Source organism: Juglans microcarpa x Juglans regia, chromosome 6S, assembly GCF_004785595.1.
Source record: "Juglans microcarpa x Juglans regia isolate MS1-56 chromosome 6S, Jm3101_v1.0, whole genome shotgun sequence".
NCBI lineage: Eukaryota > Viridiplantae > Streptophyta > Magnoliopsida > Fagales > Juglandaceae > Juglans > Juglans microcarpa x Juglans regia.
The window spans coordinates 1,368,611-1,387,496 of record NC_054605.1 but is presented as its reverse complement, the minus strand read 5'-3'; the positions used below and the strand labels follow the sequence as shown (position 1 = coordinate 1,387,496).

The following is an 18,886-nucleotide window of genomic DNA, read 5'->3' as shown; positions in this document are numbered from 1 at the left end:
TGAGTGTAGATAAAATATTAAGGAGTAATGCTAGAAAATCATAACGTTTTGAAAAAGAGTATGGTCTACTGTAAAAAAAAAAAAAATTCTATTTATATTTCATATTTATTTACTTTTTTTTTCAAAAAAAAATTATAACCTTTGCGCATCCTATAATAACAAATATCATTTCTTTTATCTAAATACAAATGGGCCTCATCACTTAACCAAAATAAAGTGGGCTTTCCCAAGCTTCTCATCATCAGTTCTTGGCCTACTAAAATCCTAATAACCCAACCATCAATGGGCTTTTAATCGAATTCTCGAGTCTATGTGCCAATAACATATCTAATCCGAGTATAGAGCCAATTTATCGACTGAGCTAGTTTCTAATCCTCAAAATATCAATACAAACTTGCAAGCGTCCAAAGCTAGAAATAAAAATGAGGCAGGGCGCCACATCAGTATGTATAGCAGAATTAGGAGTGTAATTGATCCGGTCTGATACGATTTTGGATAAAATTTAGGATCGCATTGGTATATACCGGTTTTTTATTTTCAAAAACAGATATGCACTGGTTAGCCCTACACCGGTACATCCAGTTTTACCGGTTTCAATCCAGTTCGGTCCGGTTTTCCGGTTTTAATAAAATACAAATTTATAAAAAAAATTCTGTTTATAAAAAAAAAAAAAACTACTTGAAAAAAAATTGCTTTAAAAAAATCTATTTTATACTCTTATAGTGATTTAATATAACTATATTAGTATAACTATAGTCTATATTAGACTATTAGTTTTGGTATATATATTAGTGATAGTTATAGCTATATAATATATTAGACTATATAATAATATTAATATTAGGCTATTAGTATAGCTATATATTAGTATTAATTATAGTGATTTAGTATAATTATATTAGACTATTAGTATAAGTATAACTATAGTCTATATTAGACTGTTAGTATTAGTATATATATTAGTATTAGTTATAGCGAGTTTAATTTATTATAACTATATTATTGATAGACTATAGTGATAGTATATTAGTATTAGTATACTAATACTAAATTACTAATAGTATTAGTATTACTATATCATTATTTCATATGTAATTATTTAGTATACTGATTTATATACTAATTTATATATAGACTTAAAGTATATTACTTAATATACATTATATACTATTGTATCATGTACTTATCAAAAATAAAATATTGAGAGTTTATTAGGCCATAAAGATTTGGTAATAATATTTCAGTGATTTTTTTTCTTTTTTGGTAAATAATATTTTAGTGATCTTATTTACAACTTTGGTATATAAATTCAAATCTTTTGATATATAATATTTTTTTTTTCAATTGATGTGATTTATCAATTTTAGTTTAAATTTTTACAATTTCAGTTTATTTTTAATTAATTTATATTATTATATATATTATATATAAAAAATATTATATATAATATTAAAAAAATTTAAAATATATATTATATAGAACAGGTCCGGTTCAGGCCGGTTTTGCCATTATGGAAATCGGTTCCGAACTGGACCGGTCCAAAATCGGACCAGATTGACCGGTTCAGGTTAGTCTAGTCCAGTTTTCTGGCTTCCTGAATTTTTTTTACACCCCTAAATAGAACATGTAAAAGTGTAAGCAAGAGCTAAAAGAAGCAAATTAATGACATCTGAGGTAGTGAAAACGCACAATAATTTTATTGTTTAGATAAAATATTTAATATCAATTATCAAACTGTTCATCTTGACAAGAAAAATAAAAATTATTATTAGGAGTGGAGCTGAGTACCCGCACCTGGCCCATTTGGGCCCCGCCTAGGCCGGATGGGATAGTCTGTTCGCATGTTGCAGGCGGGCTCCAACTCCTTGGAAAATCGGGGGTAGGTACTGAGTGGGACACTGACCCTGCCCGCATGAGTGTATATATATATATTACATATATTTTTAAAAATAATTTTACATTAAATGACATTGTTTTGTTTTAGGGTAAAATAAAAACATTCCCACACCGTACACACCTTTATGTCTCAACTCTCTCTTTTTCCTCTCGGTCTGCTCTCTTGCGCTCGATTTCTCGGACTCTCTCTTTTTCCTCATCGTCCTCAGGTATCTCGGACTCTCTCTTTGTGACGCCTTGAGATTCCATTTCGAATTTGACAGATAGCTGAAATGTCGGGACATACAATATAAGGTTACTTGCCCCCATTCATGACAGATAAGGATGTAATGTTTTTAACATGCATCTAGCAGTATGCAATATTCGCATAGGATAATTTTATTTTTTTTAGCAATACTATGCACAAAACTAAAGAAATCCTAAATACTTAAAACATTATCTATACATACTGAAAGGATAAACATCCATGATTACAGTACGGTTCTTAGAAGACTGTAATTTCAAAAGCAAGGGAGACCAAGCTCCATAATTACATCACCAAAAAGATAATTATTGGGCTAGATCCTCGAGCATATTGTGTAACTCGACCAAAGATGTCATAATACTGTACAAAAACCTAACTAAGGAGGCCACAAGCTTCGCATTGCATTAGCACAGCCGAATCAACCTCCTCTAATCTGCCAAGCTCTACTCCCTCTCCTAGTCTTGACACATCTCCTACCATTCAGGGGGGATGGTAGTTGGGACTACCACGGTGAGATTTGAATACAAATCTCAACAAATTAACAGAAAAGTTCCACACAGGTTAATGATGCATGCATAGTAGTAAAGGCATAGCATAATCAAAGTCATAAGCAAACGTAAAATAACTTAATGTGTAACATGACATAAACTGACATGACTTGAACTAAAACGTGAACTGAATTTGAAGCTTGACATGACATGAACTTGACCTGAATAACAAGAACTTGAATTGAAATATGGGCAAAACGTGAACTTGAAACATGGACCTAGAATCTTGTTAAATAAGCATGACAAATAAAAGTGACAATATGGGTGCTAAACAGGTCCCCTTGAGCCGTGTGTCCCTACAGATTAACGCATCACAACACATGTATCTGTACTAGTAGTGAGTGCATTGACATACATGCTAGTTCACAGGTATCTGCACCTCCAGTGGACACACGTATTGTACGTATCCCGTGTCAGGTTTTTGCACCCGCACGAGTTCGTATAACATGAAATTGACATGTGGGTGGCACCATTGACATTAGTGCCTGTTGTGCTATGATGACCAGTTAATTATGTCTCATTCACAGCTCGTTGATCTTTACCATGTCAACTCAAGAAATTTCACACTAGTTTAGAGACTCTAGCATAAACAAATGAGTTCAACTAGCATATTACCCCATCTTAGCACTTACAGTCGTGATAGACGTAAAAAAACTTGACATGACTTGAAAGGCTATTCCTAAGATACACAAACTGTACTCGAGACAAAATGTGACATGAAACAAAAGGACAGAAGTCCTGATATAACGTAACATGACATGAATGTGAGATGAAAGACATGACGTCCTATGAGATAGAAAATATTTCGTAACATGACATAACATGTAACAGACAATATTTTATAACATGGCATAACATGTGACATACAACATCTCGTAATATGACATAACATGTGACATAAAATATTACATGACATTACATATGTGTAATAGATAGTATTACGTAACATGACATACTTGTAACAGATATGAATACATGACAAAATAAATTATGTAACAGATAAGTATGAAGTGACATGGCATAGTATGGCGTATATCATAACATACATACATAAACTGTAGTTCCCTTACAAATCACACGTACACAATAATTAGTAAGTTAAGAGCTAACTTATAGTGATCGTTGCATTATGAGGATTAAGCACGAAACTGTAAGTAGGGATTTTAAAAGTTAGAAACTTTATCACTAGCAATTAGAAACATGAAAAATGCCAACTTAGAGTAAAATTACCATTTTATCCTCTACATGTGGGACAATAACTATTTTACCCTTAACTTAAGGATTTCACATCCTAAATTCAAAAATACCTAAATTTACATTCCTCATGTAGATTTTATCCTAAACTCAAACATCAACTTAAAAAAGACTAAAACCTAGCACAACTATGAAAAACATCATAGGGCCAAAATTTCCAAAGGTCATATCTCTTGATTTTTGTTACAATTTCTTCCAACTTCAAAACTCATGATCAAATCAAAATATTGCAACAAATATTCTCATACCCTAAGTTTAAAAATCCAACAAAACTATACTTCTCATAAACACAAAACATTTTAGTAAAAGATCCAAACATTTTGACTAAAATACAAACTCTTGAATCTCAAGGTTTGACCTATTTCAAAACATTTTCAAAAACTCCAAAAATCCCAAACTTTAGTCTAACATGATTTGGACCAGCACATAAAAGTCACCAAAAATCACAAAATCTCACTTGTAGTACTCGGCTCCAACACTTAGCCAAAAACATAGTTTTTTTCTTAACTTGTTTGGATCAAACACTTGATCGGAGACATAACAATTTGAAATCTTCAAACCAAAACTTCATATGGTTTAGAAATGTGTCCTAAAGAATATCCAAGCATTAAAATTAAAATTAGATGGCTAAAAATAAACTAAAACATGGATCTAGCCGAAATCATCAAACTTTTAACCTAACCGAGTATTCTCTTGCATAAAAATCCATATCTTTGAAAATAACAACAAAAAGCTTCAAACTAACATCATAACATGAAGATAAAAGGCTTAGTATCATCAAATAAATTTATCAAAGTCATTGGAGTAAGAATAGACCACAAAAGATCCAAGCTGTCATAAAACAGAAACTATTTTTCTTCTTCCGGTTTTTAACCTTTTAGATCTAAGAAATATTTCATGTAACTAATCTCAAAAAAAAAAAATTCATATAAACATTTTAATAACACTCCATAAAAATTTTGGATCAAGATTTGTTCATTAGCTTGGTCAAAAACTCCAAAATGCAACACACTGTCTAGATTATCGCCCATATTGACCCTTCCATGGTTAAATAACGTTTGACCAACTAATGACCATGAAATCAAACAAACAAGGTACCCACATAAATTAAACTCAAATACAAACAATTTTCATGAATGAATCATTGTGAGAAAATACTTGCAAGGGTTCCAAAAACGACACGCAAAAAGGTTTAGAAAATTGCCCAAGAGAGCTTCTATGTGTTCTCTCCAAGAACGGAAATGAAAATGGGTGAAGTGAGTAAAATGATGATTTACACGCCAAATAAAATTCTGAAAAGGGAAGTATGGGCGTGAGTGACACCTTGATGGATGGTGATTAGGTAACAAAAAAGTGTAAATAGTGAGTGGGAATTGGCTGCTGCTGTTGCCTTGTAGAATGGAGGTGGTGAGATAGATTTTCCTCTTACATCAAGAGACTATTTGGGGCTTTCATGGGTAGAGGCTAGTCTGTCATGGGTGGGGGGAAACTTCCTCAAAAAGTTTTGCCAAGGTGGCTAAAATTCGTGGGCTTTAAACAAGTGGGCTTCAATTTGGGGTTTAAAAAGGGTTTGGTTAGGGTTTGAGATACTATCAAGTCCAAATCTAATTTTTCTTGGCCCAATCAAATTTTTAAGGTTTAAAGGTTGGATAATGATGTCATAACATGACTTTGAGGAATTAATAACATGTGGAAGTGATTTAATCAAGTAATTAAACACAATCCTTGACATCGGATCAAATAAGGTTTGGAGGCCAACTTTAGGATTTGGGAAAACAGTTTAGTGTTTCGGTTTCAACCAAATTCCAACCATTTAGGATTTCACTAGGGTTGAAACCCTCTTTAGTTTGGCACAATTTGAATGGTTGGATGAAATAGGGTTTTGCTTAGGTGGCATGATCTCACACCTTGATTTCTTTCACAAACCATCTCATGGTTTCTCTTGGTGTCAAGTGTCCAATACTATTCACCAAGTGTGGATAAGATCATTCCAAATGTCCAAATAAAACTTCTCTAACCTAATTTGGACATTCCACACCATGATTTTGAAAACATTGCACTTGGTGCAACTGTTGAGGTTACTATTCACTTCGATAAAGTGAAAAATAAACTTTGCACTGAAAATCCTAAACATACACACTAAACTAACTCTACAATTTTTTTTATAGAAATTTAACCCCGAAGTGCCTCGAAATAAACAAAATGCATTTTTGAACAAGTGTTTTGTCCTAAAATTGAAAATGAGATTATTGCGCCATAAAATACTAAATAATCAATTGAGTCTAATGGAGTAGACCATATCGAATTTTGACACTTCTAACTATTTCAAATAAAAAAATAGTGCTTTTGGCACTATAGTGAGTTGTAACACTGACTATGCTGACAGACTAAAACTTACGCGATTAGTGGATTCGTGAAAACTTGTGGAGTTTTTACGAGGCTTCTAAGGCCTATAGAAATTCTATCATTGAATTTCTAGCGGACTGTTACACACACACAATCTCTCTCTCTCTCTACTCAATACCAATGATCACGAGTGGATGGACGGCCCGGTGACCAATCCACCTGCTTGGCATCCATGGGGCCACCCGTCCATGTGAGATAAGGCCGAGGCCCGGGAACCAAACTCGACCCCTACCAATCGGGTGTGGGGGGGGGGGGATTGTTGCTTCTTGCCCGTTGGGGCAGGTAGAAGGTCTAATTTCTATGGAATTCTAAAGTTTAATCTCAGTCTAACTATTTTTTATAATTTTATTTCTTTTTCTCTGATCACTCATCACATATTCTATTATTTCATTTTAATACTGTAGCTCAACTAAATTCCAAATGTATCTATCTAATGTAGTTTATTTTTTTACTTTTTTTTTTTCACCTTAAAAGTAATATTTCAAACTTAAAAATTCACGATTTATGGTATTAAATTAAAAGATCTAACTTTTAATTTTCGCCTTAGGCATCCAACTCTATTGACCGGCCCCCCATCTGCATATCCTCTAAGCAGTTGTAGAAGTCTGGTTCTTGTTCTTTTTCTATTTTTCAAATTTATCATTATGAATGTAACATTAGAAAAATTCTACCCACTATGATCTCATGTCTAATTATCTCACTTTGATAAGGTGACATTGCTTATGAACTTTCAAATTCCTTTATAAAAAATAATAAAATGATAAAAATGTCTTACTTTACGTAGTGGAATGGAAGTGAGATATCGAGTAGGGTATTTAACATTAGTACTCATAAAATAATTGCTATTTTTGTAGGGAAAAATTCTATATATCACACTTATATCATATTTTCATCTCAATATGATGAAGTGATATTGACCATCAGTCTTTAATTTTTCTTTAAAAAAAAAAAAAGATAATCTGAGTGATAAAAGTAGAGGCTGTGTTTGGATGTTGAGCTGAGCTCAACTAAGTTGAGTTCTTTATGAATAGTAGTGAGTTGAGTAGTGGAGAGAGTTATATAGAGCCTATCTAAACTGAATTTAAAGTGTGTTTAGATTTTAAGATGAATTTAATACTTTTTATAGAAAATTGAAAAAGGTTGTGGGTTCACGTATAAATATGTTTTAAATTGAAAAATGTTGTGGGTCCCACGTGTAAGAATGTTTTAAGTTGAGATGAAGTTAGTAATTTGAGAGTTGAGTATTTGGATGATAGACTCAGCTTAAAATTAGACTGAACTCATCTGAGTTTGAAAACCAAACATAACCTAAATCTAGAATCAGGATGTCATATGTAGTATTACTATTTGTTTTAGAGTAATTATACTCTTAGGCCTATATTTCTCCAACACCACACACTTGGGTGAGGAGGAATTTTTTTTTTTTTTTTTTCAAGACGTGCGTTTTGTTTCTTGAAATCTCCCCTGCGTTTTACCCAGCCCTCAACCCCCAAATTTCGAATCATCCCAGGTGATCCATTCAAAACTGTGAAATTTCATCTCCAAATCAGGGCAAGAATCGCATCTATGGGAAGAATCGCATCTTAATATTATACCTGGAGATTTTTTTCAATGGGAAGGGAGCTCTTTTTTCTGGAGAAGAACCCATTGGTGGTCGTTTATCTCCATTTTTCTTGTTATGAAGGGAGCAAAACAAACTATAATTTTTTTTATATCATTGAGAATCTGTAGATGAAAGAACGAGAGAGAGAGAAAGCTAGAGAGAGAGATGTTATGTTTGTAAAATAGGGGAGGGAACACGGGGAGAGGGAAGACAAAGGGGGAAGGATAGAGAGGGAAGTGAATTTGGCAAGACTAGACCGTTTTCACTTAAACCTGATTTGCTACATCAGCTGGTGTGTGGAGTAGGAGAGTAAACCGGCTTTGGAGTGGACTTTTTCTTTGTTTTATAGGCTGATAAAGTGTCGTTTTGTGAAGATTATCAATCTATCACCGCGAGAATCTAGGTAAGGTATTTTATGTAAACCTCATATCTTGATTAACAATTTTAAGATATCAAATTTCATGCACTCTATTTGAAAAATTTGGAAAAATCATAAAAAAAAAATGCTCCATTTGTATACAAAAAAACCGTATCTAACATTACTCACTAACTTTTGAGTATATTCCTCAAAATGCTTGTTTCCCAGCCTTATATAAGAAATTTTTTGAAGACGTGTAACGTCCTCGTCAAGATTGGATATTTCAAACAAACCTATGAGTAAACAACCTTTATATATAGTAGTTTCACATGGTATAGGATGACTATCTATTTGAGAATCCACAGAGCTTGCTGGGATCACAATAGGAAGGCGCTAGTAGCTAGATTGGTGAGTTTCTTTGTTTTACACCTACCAATAATCACATGACAAGTAAGGATTCTACCAAATTGAAGAATAGAATTGCATGAAGAGAATCTCAATTAATTTCATCATCTTTCTCCCCTCGAACCCATCTCTTTCTCTCTCTCTCTCTCTCTCCCCTTCGAAGGTCTAAATCGAAGCCCCTTCTCTCCCTCTCCTTCGAAGGTTTGATTCTCACACTGGGGCTCTTTGTCTCTCACTCAAGCGTCTCAACTCTTTCTCACCACTAGTCGCTCGATCTTCGTTGCCCGGCAAGTTACTCTGTAAGTAAGGTTAATATTTGATGCTTATTGTATATTTTAGGGGTTGTATGTATTTGTTGCTCTGAAAGTAGTTGATTGGGTATATTTGTTGCTCTGTAAATAGTTGATTGGGTGTATTGGGGGTTGAGTGGATGAATTTTTTGAGTGTCTTTGTTGCTTAAAGGTGATTTTGCTGCTTATGATAACTTTTCCCAGCAATCTCACCTATTGATTTTTACATAAATGTGTCGATCGGCTTATAATTGGAGGTTGTAAAACATGAATAAGTAGCCCCATCTTGTTTGAATTTAACCTCATCACAATATTCCAGTTTCATGTTTGTAATTGATTTAATTATACCGAATTTGTTTCTATTGTTGCAAAACCCCCTAAGGGAAAATTATAACGCCCGTCCTTGTGGTGAGACTTTTTATAAAATGATTTTAGAAAAGGACGACGGGAATTACCGTTCGATTTAAAATTTTTTACTTCCATACCCAGGGTGCAAGACTCTACGTTATAAAATAAAATGTGCTTTGAGAATAAAAGAGGTTTACAGCAAAAAACATCAATTTTAACAATAAAAATGCCTCTCATACATTTAAATACTCATGCCTAGACTTACATGCTATTCCCCTTGGGCCGTGTCCGTCCTGACGCTTGTTGCTCATTCAATTCTTGTGGGGAGAGGGGTATGCATAAAAGCTAAAATGAGTCAATGACTTGTAAGCATTACTTCATTCAGTTAAAATATAACATAGGTTTTCATTCATGCATTCATCATACCATACATACTATACGTACATGCATGCGTGCGTTCATTTGAAAATATCACTGGACGGGGTTTTTCTTTTAAAAATGGATTTTTTTTCGTAAAACGTTCTCCCGTCAGTGCCTTCATTTTTTAAAGAATGTGATGCATTCATACGTTTATACATTCTTTCTTATCACTTTCATTGGCTAGTACACACCGTTACGCCCCGTGTGTTGGGGTTAGCGGTCTTCTTTTGGACCCGGACTCCGCCCGTGGCCACGGGTTGGGAATCCCTTTTTAGTCAGGGGTAGCACTGGGTGCACTGCCAGTACTACTTACTCGAAATTACAATCTACCCATTCATTCGGTACCATTTTCATTCATTCATGTGGCCGTTACATATTGTCATACATTAAACGTTCAGTCATTTCTTTCAGTTCATTTAAGCTCTATATTTCATTTAACAGTTCGTTCATGGAAAACTTCATTTAAAAGCATGGGCTTAAACATCATCTTTCATGACATCATTTAAAATATCGGTTCATGGCATCCATAAAACATCAGTTTATAGGGACATTTTAAAACAAAATACTTTTTTTGCGTCATTCAAAGCATCGGTTAAAGCATCAGGCATCAGCCTCAACATTTCTTTTAATGGAAAATACAGACAATAGATATAGTGTATAGTCATCTATTCATATGAGTACAATTAATACTTTGGGTGCGTAAAAAGCGGTTGCCAAGGAGGGTCGTACATACGTATACCTTTGAACACTTATGCTTAGCATGTTTTCATAAAACATCTTTCATGTCGTTTAGTAAGGCCTCGTAAGGGAAAAACATTTCCTTTTCATCTCGTATATTTTAGAAAACTCTAGAAGAGTATGAACGTAATAGTTACCTGGACTTCATGCTACTTTCATATCATGCAGTCCATTCATGTGCGTGTCAGAGGCAACCTACATGCATACACATAATTTTGTCGTTATTCTTTATCTAATGCATAAGCAACTAAACTTAGAAGATATAAACTGCAATTCACTTGGAACACTCTCATTCTATCCCATACTCTTATGTGCCTTTTACTATGTTAAAACTTTCGGGATCCACTTGCGGTCACTACATCTTCCAAATTCAAGGTCTTACCTTGAGTATCCATCCACTAAAGTGAACCTATGATTCACCTTAGGATTAAGACACTAATACCTTCATCTTACTCTTCCTATTGACCACATTCCGATGCATGATTCGACCGACGGAGTCACGTATCCCAATTCTAGACAAAACACTCGTCACTACCTCCATGCACCTTAGTTCACACTAATCCTCATTCCCATTCATACACGCTACACAGCTCTAAGCCGACTCTGAGGTTTAAGCACCGTATGCCTGTGCTTAGGACAGATTACCCATTGCATATGGTGAATCCGTCCGGCACATGTGTCTCTTCAGATTACACATGTACCTTACCCCTTCATCACCTAAGACCAACATATAGCATGTTGATCACATGCTCATAGGGACAAGCGCCATACTCCGATACCAACCTTCTCTTAACCCGGCTAGCATGACTCTTCATGCTATCCGTCTCTTTTGACAGTTCATCCCAACACTTAACACGACAAGACTCCATTCACAACTACGTTTTACGTCACGTCATATAGCTCGAGACTACTCCTAAGCTACACCGTGACCGTGTCACGTCACATGACATCCCACTACGTTATTTCTATGCCAACTCCTAACTCATCACAAGTATGGTTCCTCACGTACTCCTCTCACATCGTGACATCTCGTCACATTCCTGCTACGCCATTCCTTTACTAACTCCTCACCCATCACAAGCACAGCTACCAGTAACCATGTCACTTCATGATATTCCCTAGTCATGCTTTCGCTGCGCACTCTTACACTTGTTCTGCTACTTCACACATACTCCCAACCATAAGTCAAACACGGTGACACTGTTACCTCAGACTACAGGCCACGTCATAGCTACTTCGAGACACTGTTCCATAGTTCCAGACACTACTCACCATGCTCTACGCCCATCAACCACACAACCATTCTTATCATTGCGACACGCCACACGATGTGTCGCTGCACCTCATGGAGTACACTCCACGTGTACTCTTCCTATTCCACATGCCATGTCACCAATACAACACATACTCCACAACCACAACCACACTACACAGTACACTCCACAACACTTCACAGTACACTTTCCAACTACGCCCAACACTTCACATATACAGCACATCACATCTCTATACTACACAGCGAACTCCACAATACTAACAGCACAGTCCACAACCTAACCAATTAACTAATAACATAAATAACGAGGGATAAAGGGTTATACTATCGACGGGATAACCCGTGCGTTGCTCGCTGATCATCACAGTCGATGATGTCGGAAGAGTCGTACATGGCGGCTAACCTACGTATAGTGGCTGTTTTGGCTTTTGGATAATTAAATGTGGTCTTGGAAGGGCTCATGGTGACCTCGTGGTGGCGGTGAGGGGGCGTAACACGACATATCTGGCCTTGTACAGTGGTGGTTAGCCACGCACAGTGGCTGTGTGGGCGTTTGGATAGCTAAGTGTGGTCTTGGAAGGACTCATGGTGACCTTGTGGTGGTGGTGAGGAGGTGTAACACGGCATATCTGGCCGTGTACAGTGGCTGTCCAGCACATAAGGTGGTGGTTCTGGAAGGGGCTGAGCATGGAGAGGCTTGGAAGGACCTCGGCGAGGTGATGGTGGCGTCGAGGGAGAGCCCATGAGAGAGTGAGAGAGAGTGGGCATGTGAGAGGGGTAGATCGGGGCTATGGGTGGTTGGGGTAGGCCGATGGTGGCTAGAGGAAGCTCAAGATGATGGCTGGCTGCCGTGGGTGGAGACGCACGACGGTGGAAATGGGATAACCCATGCATGAGGGAGGAGTTTCGTGCGACTAAGGAAGGGCTATAGGCTTCGGGCCAATGGGAGGAGGAAGGGGGGAAGGCTTAGGGGCTCGTGGTGGTGCTTGGTGGCTGTGGGTGGCCTACGGCGGTGGAAGGGCTGCGCATGGTGAAACCGTGCATGGGTTGCTGCGTGCGTGCGACGGGGAAAGTGGCTGCGAGGTGGAGGCTGGGTTCGGTGGTGGGGCCTCGCCGGCGTGAGAGGAAGTCGTTGGTAGTGGAGGTGAGACGGGCGACGCACGGCGGCGCCGGGCTGGGTAGAGGAAGAATTGGCTAGGGTGAGGGGGCGTGCAACGTGCGACGTAAAGGAAAGGGAGGAGAGAGAGAGGGAAGGGAAAAGTGAGGAAGAAAGAGAGGGGCTTGGGTATTTAATCTAGGCCCTTCATCTTGGGGATCTACAAAACGATCTAACGATGGATGATTAAAACACTGATTTGAAAATGAGTAAACATTAACTTAATTAAAAGCGCTGAGAGGAATTAAGGTAGAATATTATTTAAACTAAAATTTAGTTTATAAAATAATATTCATTCATCATTAATAAACGATGAAGTCTTATTTAATATCTTTAAAATGATAAAACCATTTAATTAATTAGAGTTTTCAACATAATTCAAATCCCATAATATTTTAAATAACTGAAATCATTTTAATAATATTAAAATGATTTCCGATAATTATAATATTTTTGAAGCTCTTCAAAAATATTATAGTTGTCGTATTTAAAATCAAATTTAGTTCAATAACTCTGGAAATACCTTATATAAATATTTTCAGTGCATTTAAAATACTGGGCGTACTTTAGAATTCACGTAATATCTTTAAAAACATACCATCAAAATTTGGCACGCATAACGCCATTGAAGGACAAAGTGTTACATAATTTTCGTTCTCGGAACTTGTTTATGTCAGAAGAAAAGAACGGGATGTTACATAAATAAATAAAGATATTTTTAACTTTCCATTCTTAAATTAGTAACCAATAATTGGATCAAACCCGGCCATTAAAGAATCCAGAATAAACAGACCGCGGGCATTCTCAATTCTCATTGAAATTTCGTTGCAGATTTCGTCTTCACATAGACAGATGTATACACCTTTGTTGTAGAAATGACAGAAAAACAACCCAAAAAAAAAAAAAAAGTGCTTAATTCATAGTTGTAAAAATCAGAGGCCACTGAATGCTGTCAACCCTTTGATAGAAAAAGAACTTTAAGGTCATCAACAACAGAATTTTTTTTATAATTACATATCATCGACAATATGAAGTTGTACTGATGAGCGCTGCAACAGACATGTTATGCTTCCTGCAGCTAAAACTTGGAAACCAGGGCAAACTCTTCAACTATATCACAGTTGCTTTCACAAGATGGAACACGAGCAGACAATTTTCCTAGGAGAATCATCAATCTTCTTTTCTGTCCACACAAAAGCATTATGAAATGTCAAACTGAGCAGCTTCCACCAACCACAATCAAATTCTTAGGGCCAAAAAAAAAAAAACAATCATGCATGCCATAAAATTGACTCAGTCAATGTCCGCATAATGGTTCCGGTTCAATGCATTTTAAGCTGACAAACTTCAAATTTTGAGGTTTTTTACTTCTTTCATTTGCTTATAAGAAAAGAAGGTTTATGAGCCATCATATTGACATTAACTATAAAAATCTAATAAATGGTAGCCCTGATAGAACTAGACACAGCACATGGTCTAATGTAAAAGATTCATCCAGCCTCGCTTGACCATGTTCACATTTATACTTGTCAATCCTAAGAAAAATCAACATAGGATACTGACATCTGTCAATCTTCATGGCTGGCCAAGATGTGGACAATCATGAAGCTGAGGAATAAGTGACCTATCCAATCAGAGTAAAGAGGCATATGTAAAGATGTTGAACTGAGCTCTCCTTGGAAAATCGCTATGGCATTATCATCGGGAGGGGGGGGGGGGGGGGGGGGGGGGGGGGGTGGGGAGGCATTGTGGAAGGTGGTGATAACTTCCAAATATGGTGGTAATTGGGGGGGATGGTGCTCTTTGGAGGTACAAGGTGCTTATGGTGTGGGCCTGTGAAAAAACAAAAGGGTTTAGGGATTTTTTCTCAACACATCAGATTCATGGTGGGTGATGGTTCTATGATCAGGTTTTGGGATGACACTTGGTGCGGTGATAGAGCGGTTAAGAACAGTTTCCCTACCATATATATGATTGTGAGCAGACTGGAGGCATCAATGGCTGAGTTATTGGAAATTTCGGGTGGTTCTATTCGATGGAATGTTCGATTCCTTAGAGTGGCACATGATTGGGAAGTTGGGGTTCTTATCTAATTCTTCAGGTTATTGTACTCTACCGAAACAAGGATTCAAGAAGCAGATACGATGTCATGGAGTCCCTCTAAAGAGGGAAATTCTCTGTCTGTTCATTCTATAGGGTCATCACTAATTAGGAGAGTAATCATTTCCCTTTAAGGAACATTTGGAAGAGTAAGGCGCCTTTAAAGACTTATTTATCAAAAAAAGGCGCCTTTAAAGACTGCTTTCTTTGTATGGACAGCGGCATTAGGGAAGATCCTGACCATGGACAACCAATGGAAATACCGAATTATAGTGATCAACTGGTGTGGTATGGGTGGGAAAATTAGTGAAACAGTAGACCACTTGCTGCATCATTGTGAGGTTTCCAGGGCCCTATGGGATGACATTTTTGGCAGAGTTGGATTGGTATAGGTTATGCCTAGGAGGGTGCCAGATCTTCTTTCCAGCTGGAGAAGTCTTCATGGTATCCTGCAGATTGCAGCAATATGGAAGATGGTCCCGATATGCCTTTTGTGGTGCATTTAGAGGGAAAGAAACGATTGGAATTTCAATGATAAGGAATGCTCAATAGAGCAACTCAGAAGATACTTTTTCAACACACTGTTTTTCTGGGAAATAGCTTTAGATTTCAATGGGCTTAATGTTCATGATTTCTTGTATCTACTTCTTCTTACTAGCTAGATGTTTTCTCTTGTGTGCATCCAGTGTACTTGGTTATGCATGCTGAATCAATAAAGCTTTACTCATAAAAACAAACAAAAAATTCTTCCCTAGGATAATAAAAAGCATAACCAGAAAAATCATGTGGGTTCAACAAGACATTTGCAAGTAACCAACTAGAGGATAGGACAACAATGTGTAAAAGCAAATCGAGCAGTGAAGTTGCATTTAATGGAGAGTTCAAGTCGGAACTGAAAACATTATCCACTACCAGAAGCAAGTTCATAGACTGATTTCAAGGTAAATGTCAAAGCCATGGTATGAAGGAGGAAAAACATCTTTGTACGGAACTGAAACATTCATAACTTTAATTTAAGATGCAAATCACCTGTTTTAGTCTTTGCTAGAGATGGCTGTACGACAACATGCATTATTACAACACATCCGGCACTGTCACCAAAAGGCATTCTACACTGACCAACGGTCTTGTTGTTTTCCAAGATTTTACCAGAACTGATTAGTTTCACCTCATTCGCTGTCTTTGGTACGATTGTTTTACCTATGGATAGGAAAAGCATTTAAGAAAAATCAAAACACAAACCCGGATGAAAGACATTCCCCAATGTCACCTGATTCAGTCTAGCTTTTATCAGTGTATTTAAGACAAAAATCAAAGAATTTACTGAAGAAAAATTGGTCCAAAAAGACTCATACAAAATTTCAAAAGAACTGTAAATGTCTTAGTTATTTAAAACTTATAAATCTCCCATTGATTGCTTCCGGGTTCGATTCCACGAAAAAATAGAATCAAATTGAAACGCAGCCAAATGCCCACAAAATAACCAAAACTCCGCTACCCAACAAGCAACCTTTAATGCCGGTTTTAAATTCTTCCTGTTTTAATGTCTACAAAATGCTCATCCATAGGAAAAAATGGAAAAATTGATACGAAAAAAATTAAAAAAAATAATTAACTAGTAAATAAATATCTGAATTTTATAAATTACTAATCAATCAAGAGAGAGAGAGAGAGAGAGATAGAGAGAGTCAAATACTATAAAAGATTAAGAGAAACCGAATAGGGAATCATAAAATAAGAAGCGGGGGTCAATAGGTGAGCAGAGGGACCAACCTTTGGGCCAATCGGAGACAACCCTCTGCTTAAGCGTATCGACGGTGGAGGCCGAGGAGTATTGAAAAGGGCCCAAATCGGAGCCATCGAAGAGCCTGAACTTGATGTCGAGCAGGTCCTCCACCGGCATCTGTAGTTTGAATTTCTCTGACGCTCCTCCGACCGATCGATTCGAAGGTGTCCCAGCCCCGCTACCGGAAACGTGCTTTACCTTCCGAATTCGTAGACTATAAATCCAATCAAACTTCAAGCGAAAACGAAAATAAAAAATTATAAGTAAAAAAAGAAAAAACAGAGAAATATAAAGATCAAATGAACCTTCCGCAGCCGTAGTTGAAGATCAGAAGAGGCTCATCTACTCAAGGATGGAATTTCTTCTCGTTTTATTTTGTGTTTGATTTATTTGATTGGGTGCGTGGGTTTTGAAAGGAAGAAAGAAAGAAAAGAAAAAGAAATGGTATTGGTTTGGTTGGGGCAGACGAAGATATCTCAGAGTCAAAACGTGTTTCACAAATCTCATTCCAAACCGAACCTGAACCTCATCAGAAAACGACGTTGTTTTTTATTTGCTTTCGTCTTTCGCATTAAAAAACTTCGTCTTTATAACGATGGCTCATCCGTCGCATTAAAGCACAAAAACACACGGGAAAATATACGAGTAATGCTGTATATAAGTTTGAAGATGGCTAAGTTTTGTGTATTATTTTTTTTTTTAAAAAGTAAGATTTATTATTAAAAAATAATTTTTTATTTAGTTTCTAGATTTATTTATTTTTTTCAAAAATAATATATAGAACTTGTACATCTTAAAGCTACAAATATCATTTCTCACTACACAAATCCCTCAAACTATTGCTAAACTCGCAATCACCTCTTTAACCTGTCAATCTTTTCAAATAACCTCCAAAACTATCAAAAATTTCAAATTACCCCTTAAAAAGATCAAATTACCTTGAAAATGTTAAAAAACAATTCAAAATAGTAGAAGTATATATTTTTTTTTTCAAAAGCAGAAAATATTTTTAGAAAATATGTTTTCAAAAATAGAAACTATTTATTTAAACAAGAAAAGTACTTGTCAAAAAGGCTTTCTTTGCATTTTCAACGGTATTCCTTACCCATGTATGTGCAAGGCACGTGGCACGTGCTTGATTCCCCGTCATCGTACATATTAATAATTTCAAATGAGAATGGAGAACTTCAATCCAAGCATACAAAATTAATAATATCAAATCGATTAAAGGACGAGTTTTATCTAAATATATCAAATCCACAAGTAATAGTGTTAAGCGAAATAAGTTTACGTGCATACTTTTATGAATATTCAAAATATGATAATAGTCTCCTATAGTGCTCGCTTGGGGAGTGAGAACTTTTGCTCTCTTAGTGCTCACCGAATCGCCTAGGAACGAGCACTTTAATTTTTCATGATGCTCGCTGAAATGGCAAGCTTCATGCTCCTTCACATTGCTTGTATAGGAAGCAAGCACTTTTTCAATCTGAGGTGCTCGCCTGGGACAAGCACTTTTACTTTCCTATGGGTGAGCACTTTGCTTTTTCATGATACTTGCTGAGCTGACAAGCACTTGTGCTCTACATAATGCTCACATGGGGGCTGAACACTTTTGTTCTCCTAATACTCGCTAGGTGGCGAACACTTTTCCTCTCCATTATGCTCGCCTGAGGGGGAGCACTTTTGCTCTTCCTCATACTCATCTGGCAGCGAGTACTTTGCATTACCATGATTCTTGTCGATGTGGCAAACACTTTTGCTCTCCATGATGTTCATCTTAGGCGAGCACTTTATTTTCTACAATGCTCATTGAAGTGGAGAGTTTCACACTCGTCCATGTTGCTTGCGTAGGTGATAGGCACTTTTGCTCCTTTAGTAGTAGTCGAGTTGGAGAGTACTTTTGCCTCACGTGGTGCTCGCCTTGAGGTGATCACTTTGCTTTATCACATTGCTTGCTTGAGTACGAGTATTTTTGCTCTCCCTAGTACTAGCTTGAGGGCGAGCACTTTGCTTATGTGGGTGGCAATCCCTTTTGCTCCTGCAGTGGTCGTCGAGGTG

At 36.7% G+C, this 18,886-nt stretch overlaps 1 protein-coding gene across 1 annotated transcript; it reads right to left on the bottom strand.

Moving 5' to 3' along the window:
• Positions 1-14,052: 14,052 nt before the first annotated feature.
• LOC121237817 (membrane-anchored ubiquitin-fold protein 3-like) lies at positions 14,053-17,333 on the bottom strand. The gene is made up of 4 exons (XM_041134709.1): positions 17,134-17,333; positions 16,816-17,042; positions 16,072-16,242; positions 14,053-14,125 (listed from the first exon to the last, which is right to left on the bottom strand). Exons 2-4 carry the CDS (start codon positions 16,943-16,945, stop codon positions 14,070-14,072), a joined length of 357 nt encoding a protein of 118 aa, XP_040990643.1. The 5' UTR covers positions 16,946-17,042; positions 17,134-17,333; the 3' UTR covers positions 14,053-14,069.
• Positions 17,334-18,886: the final 1,553 nt, after the last annotated feature.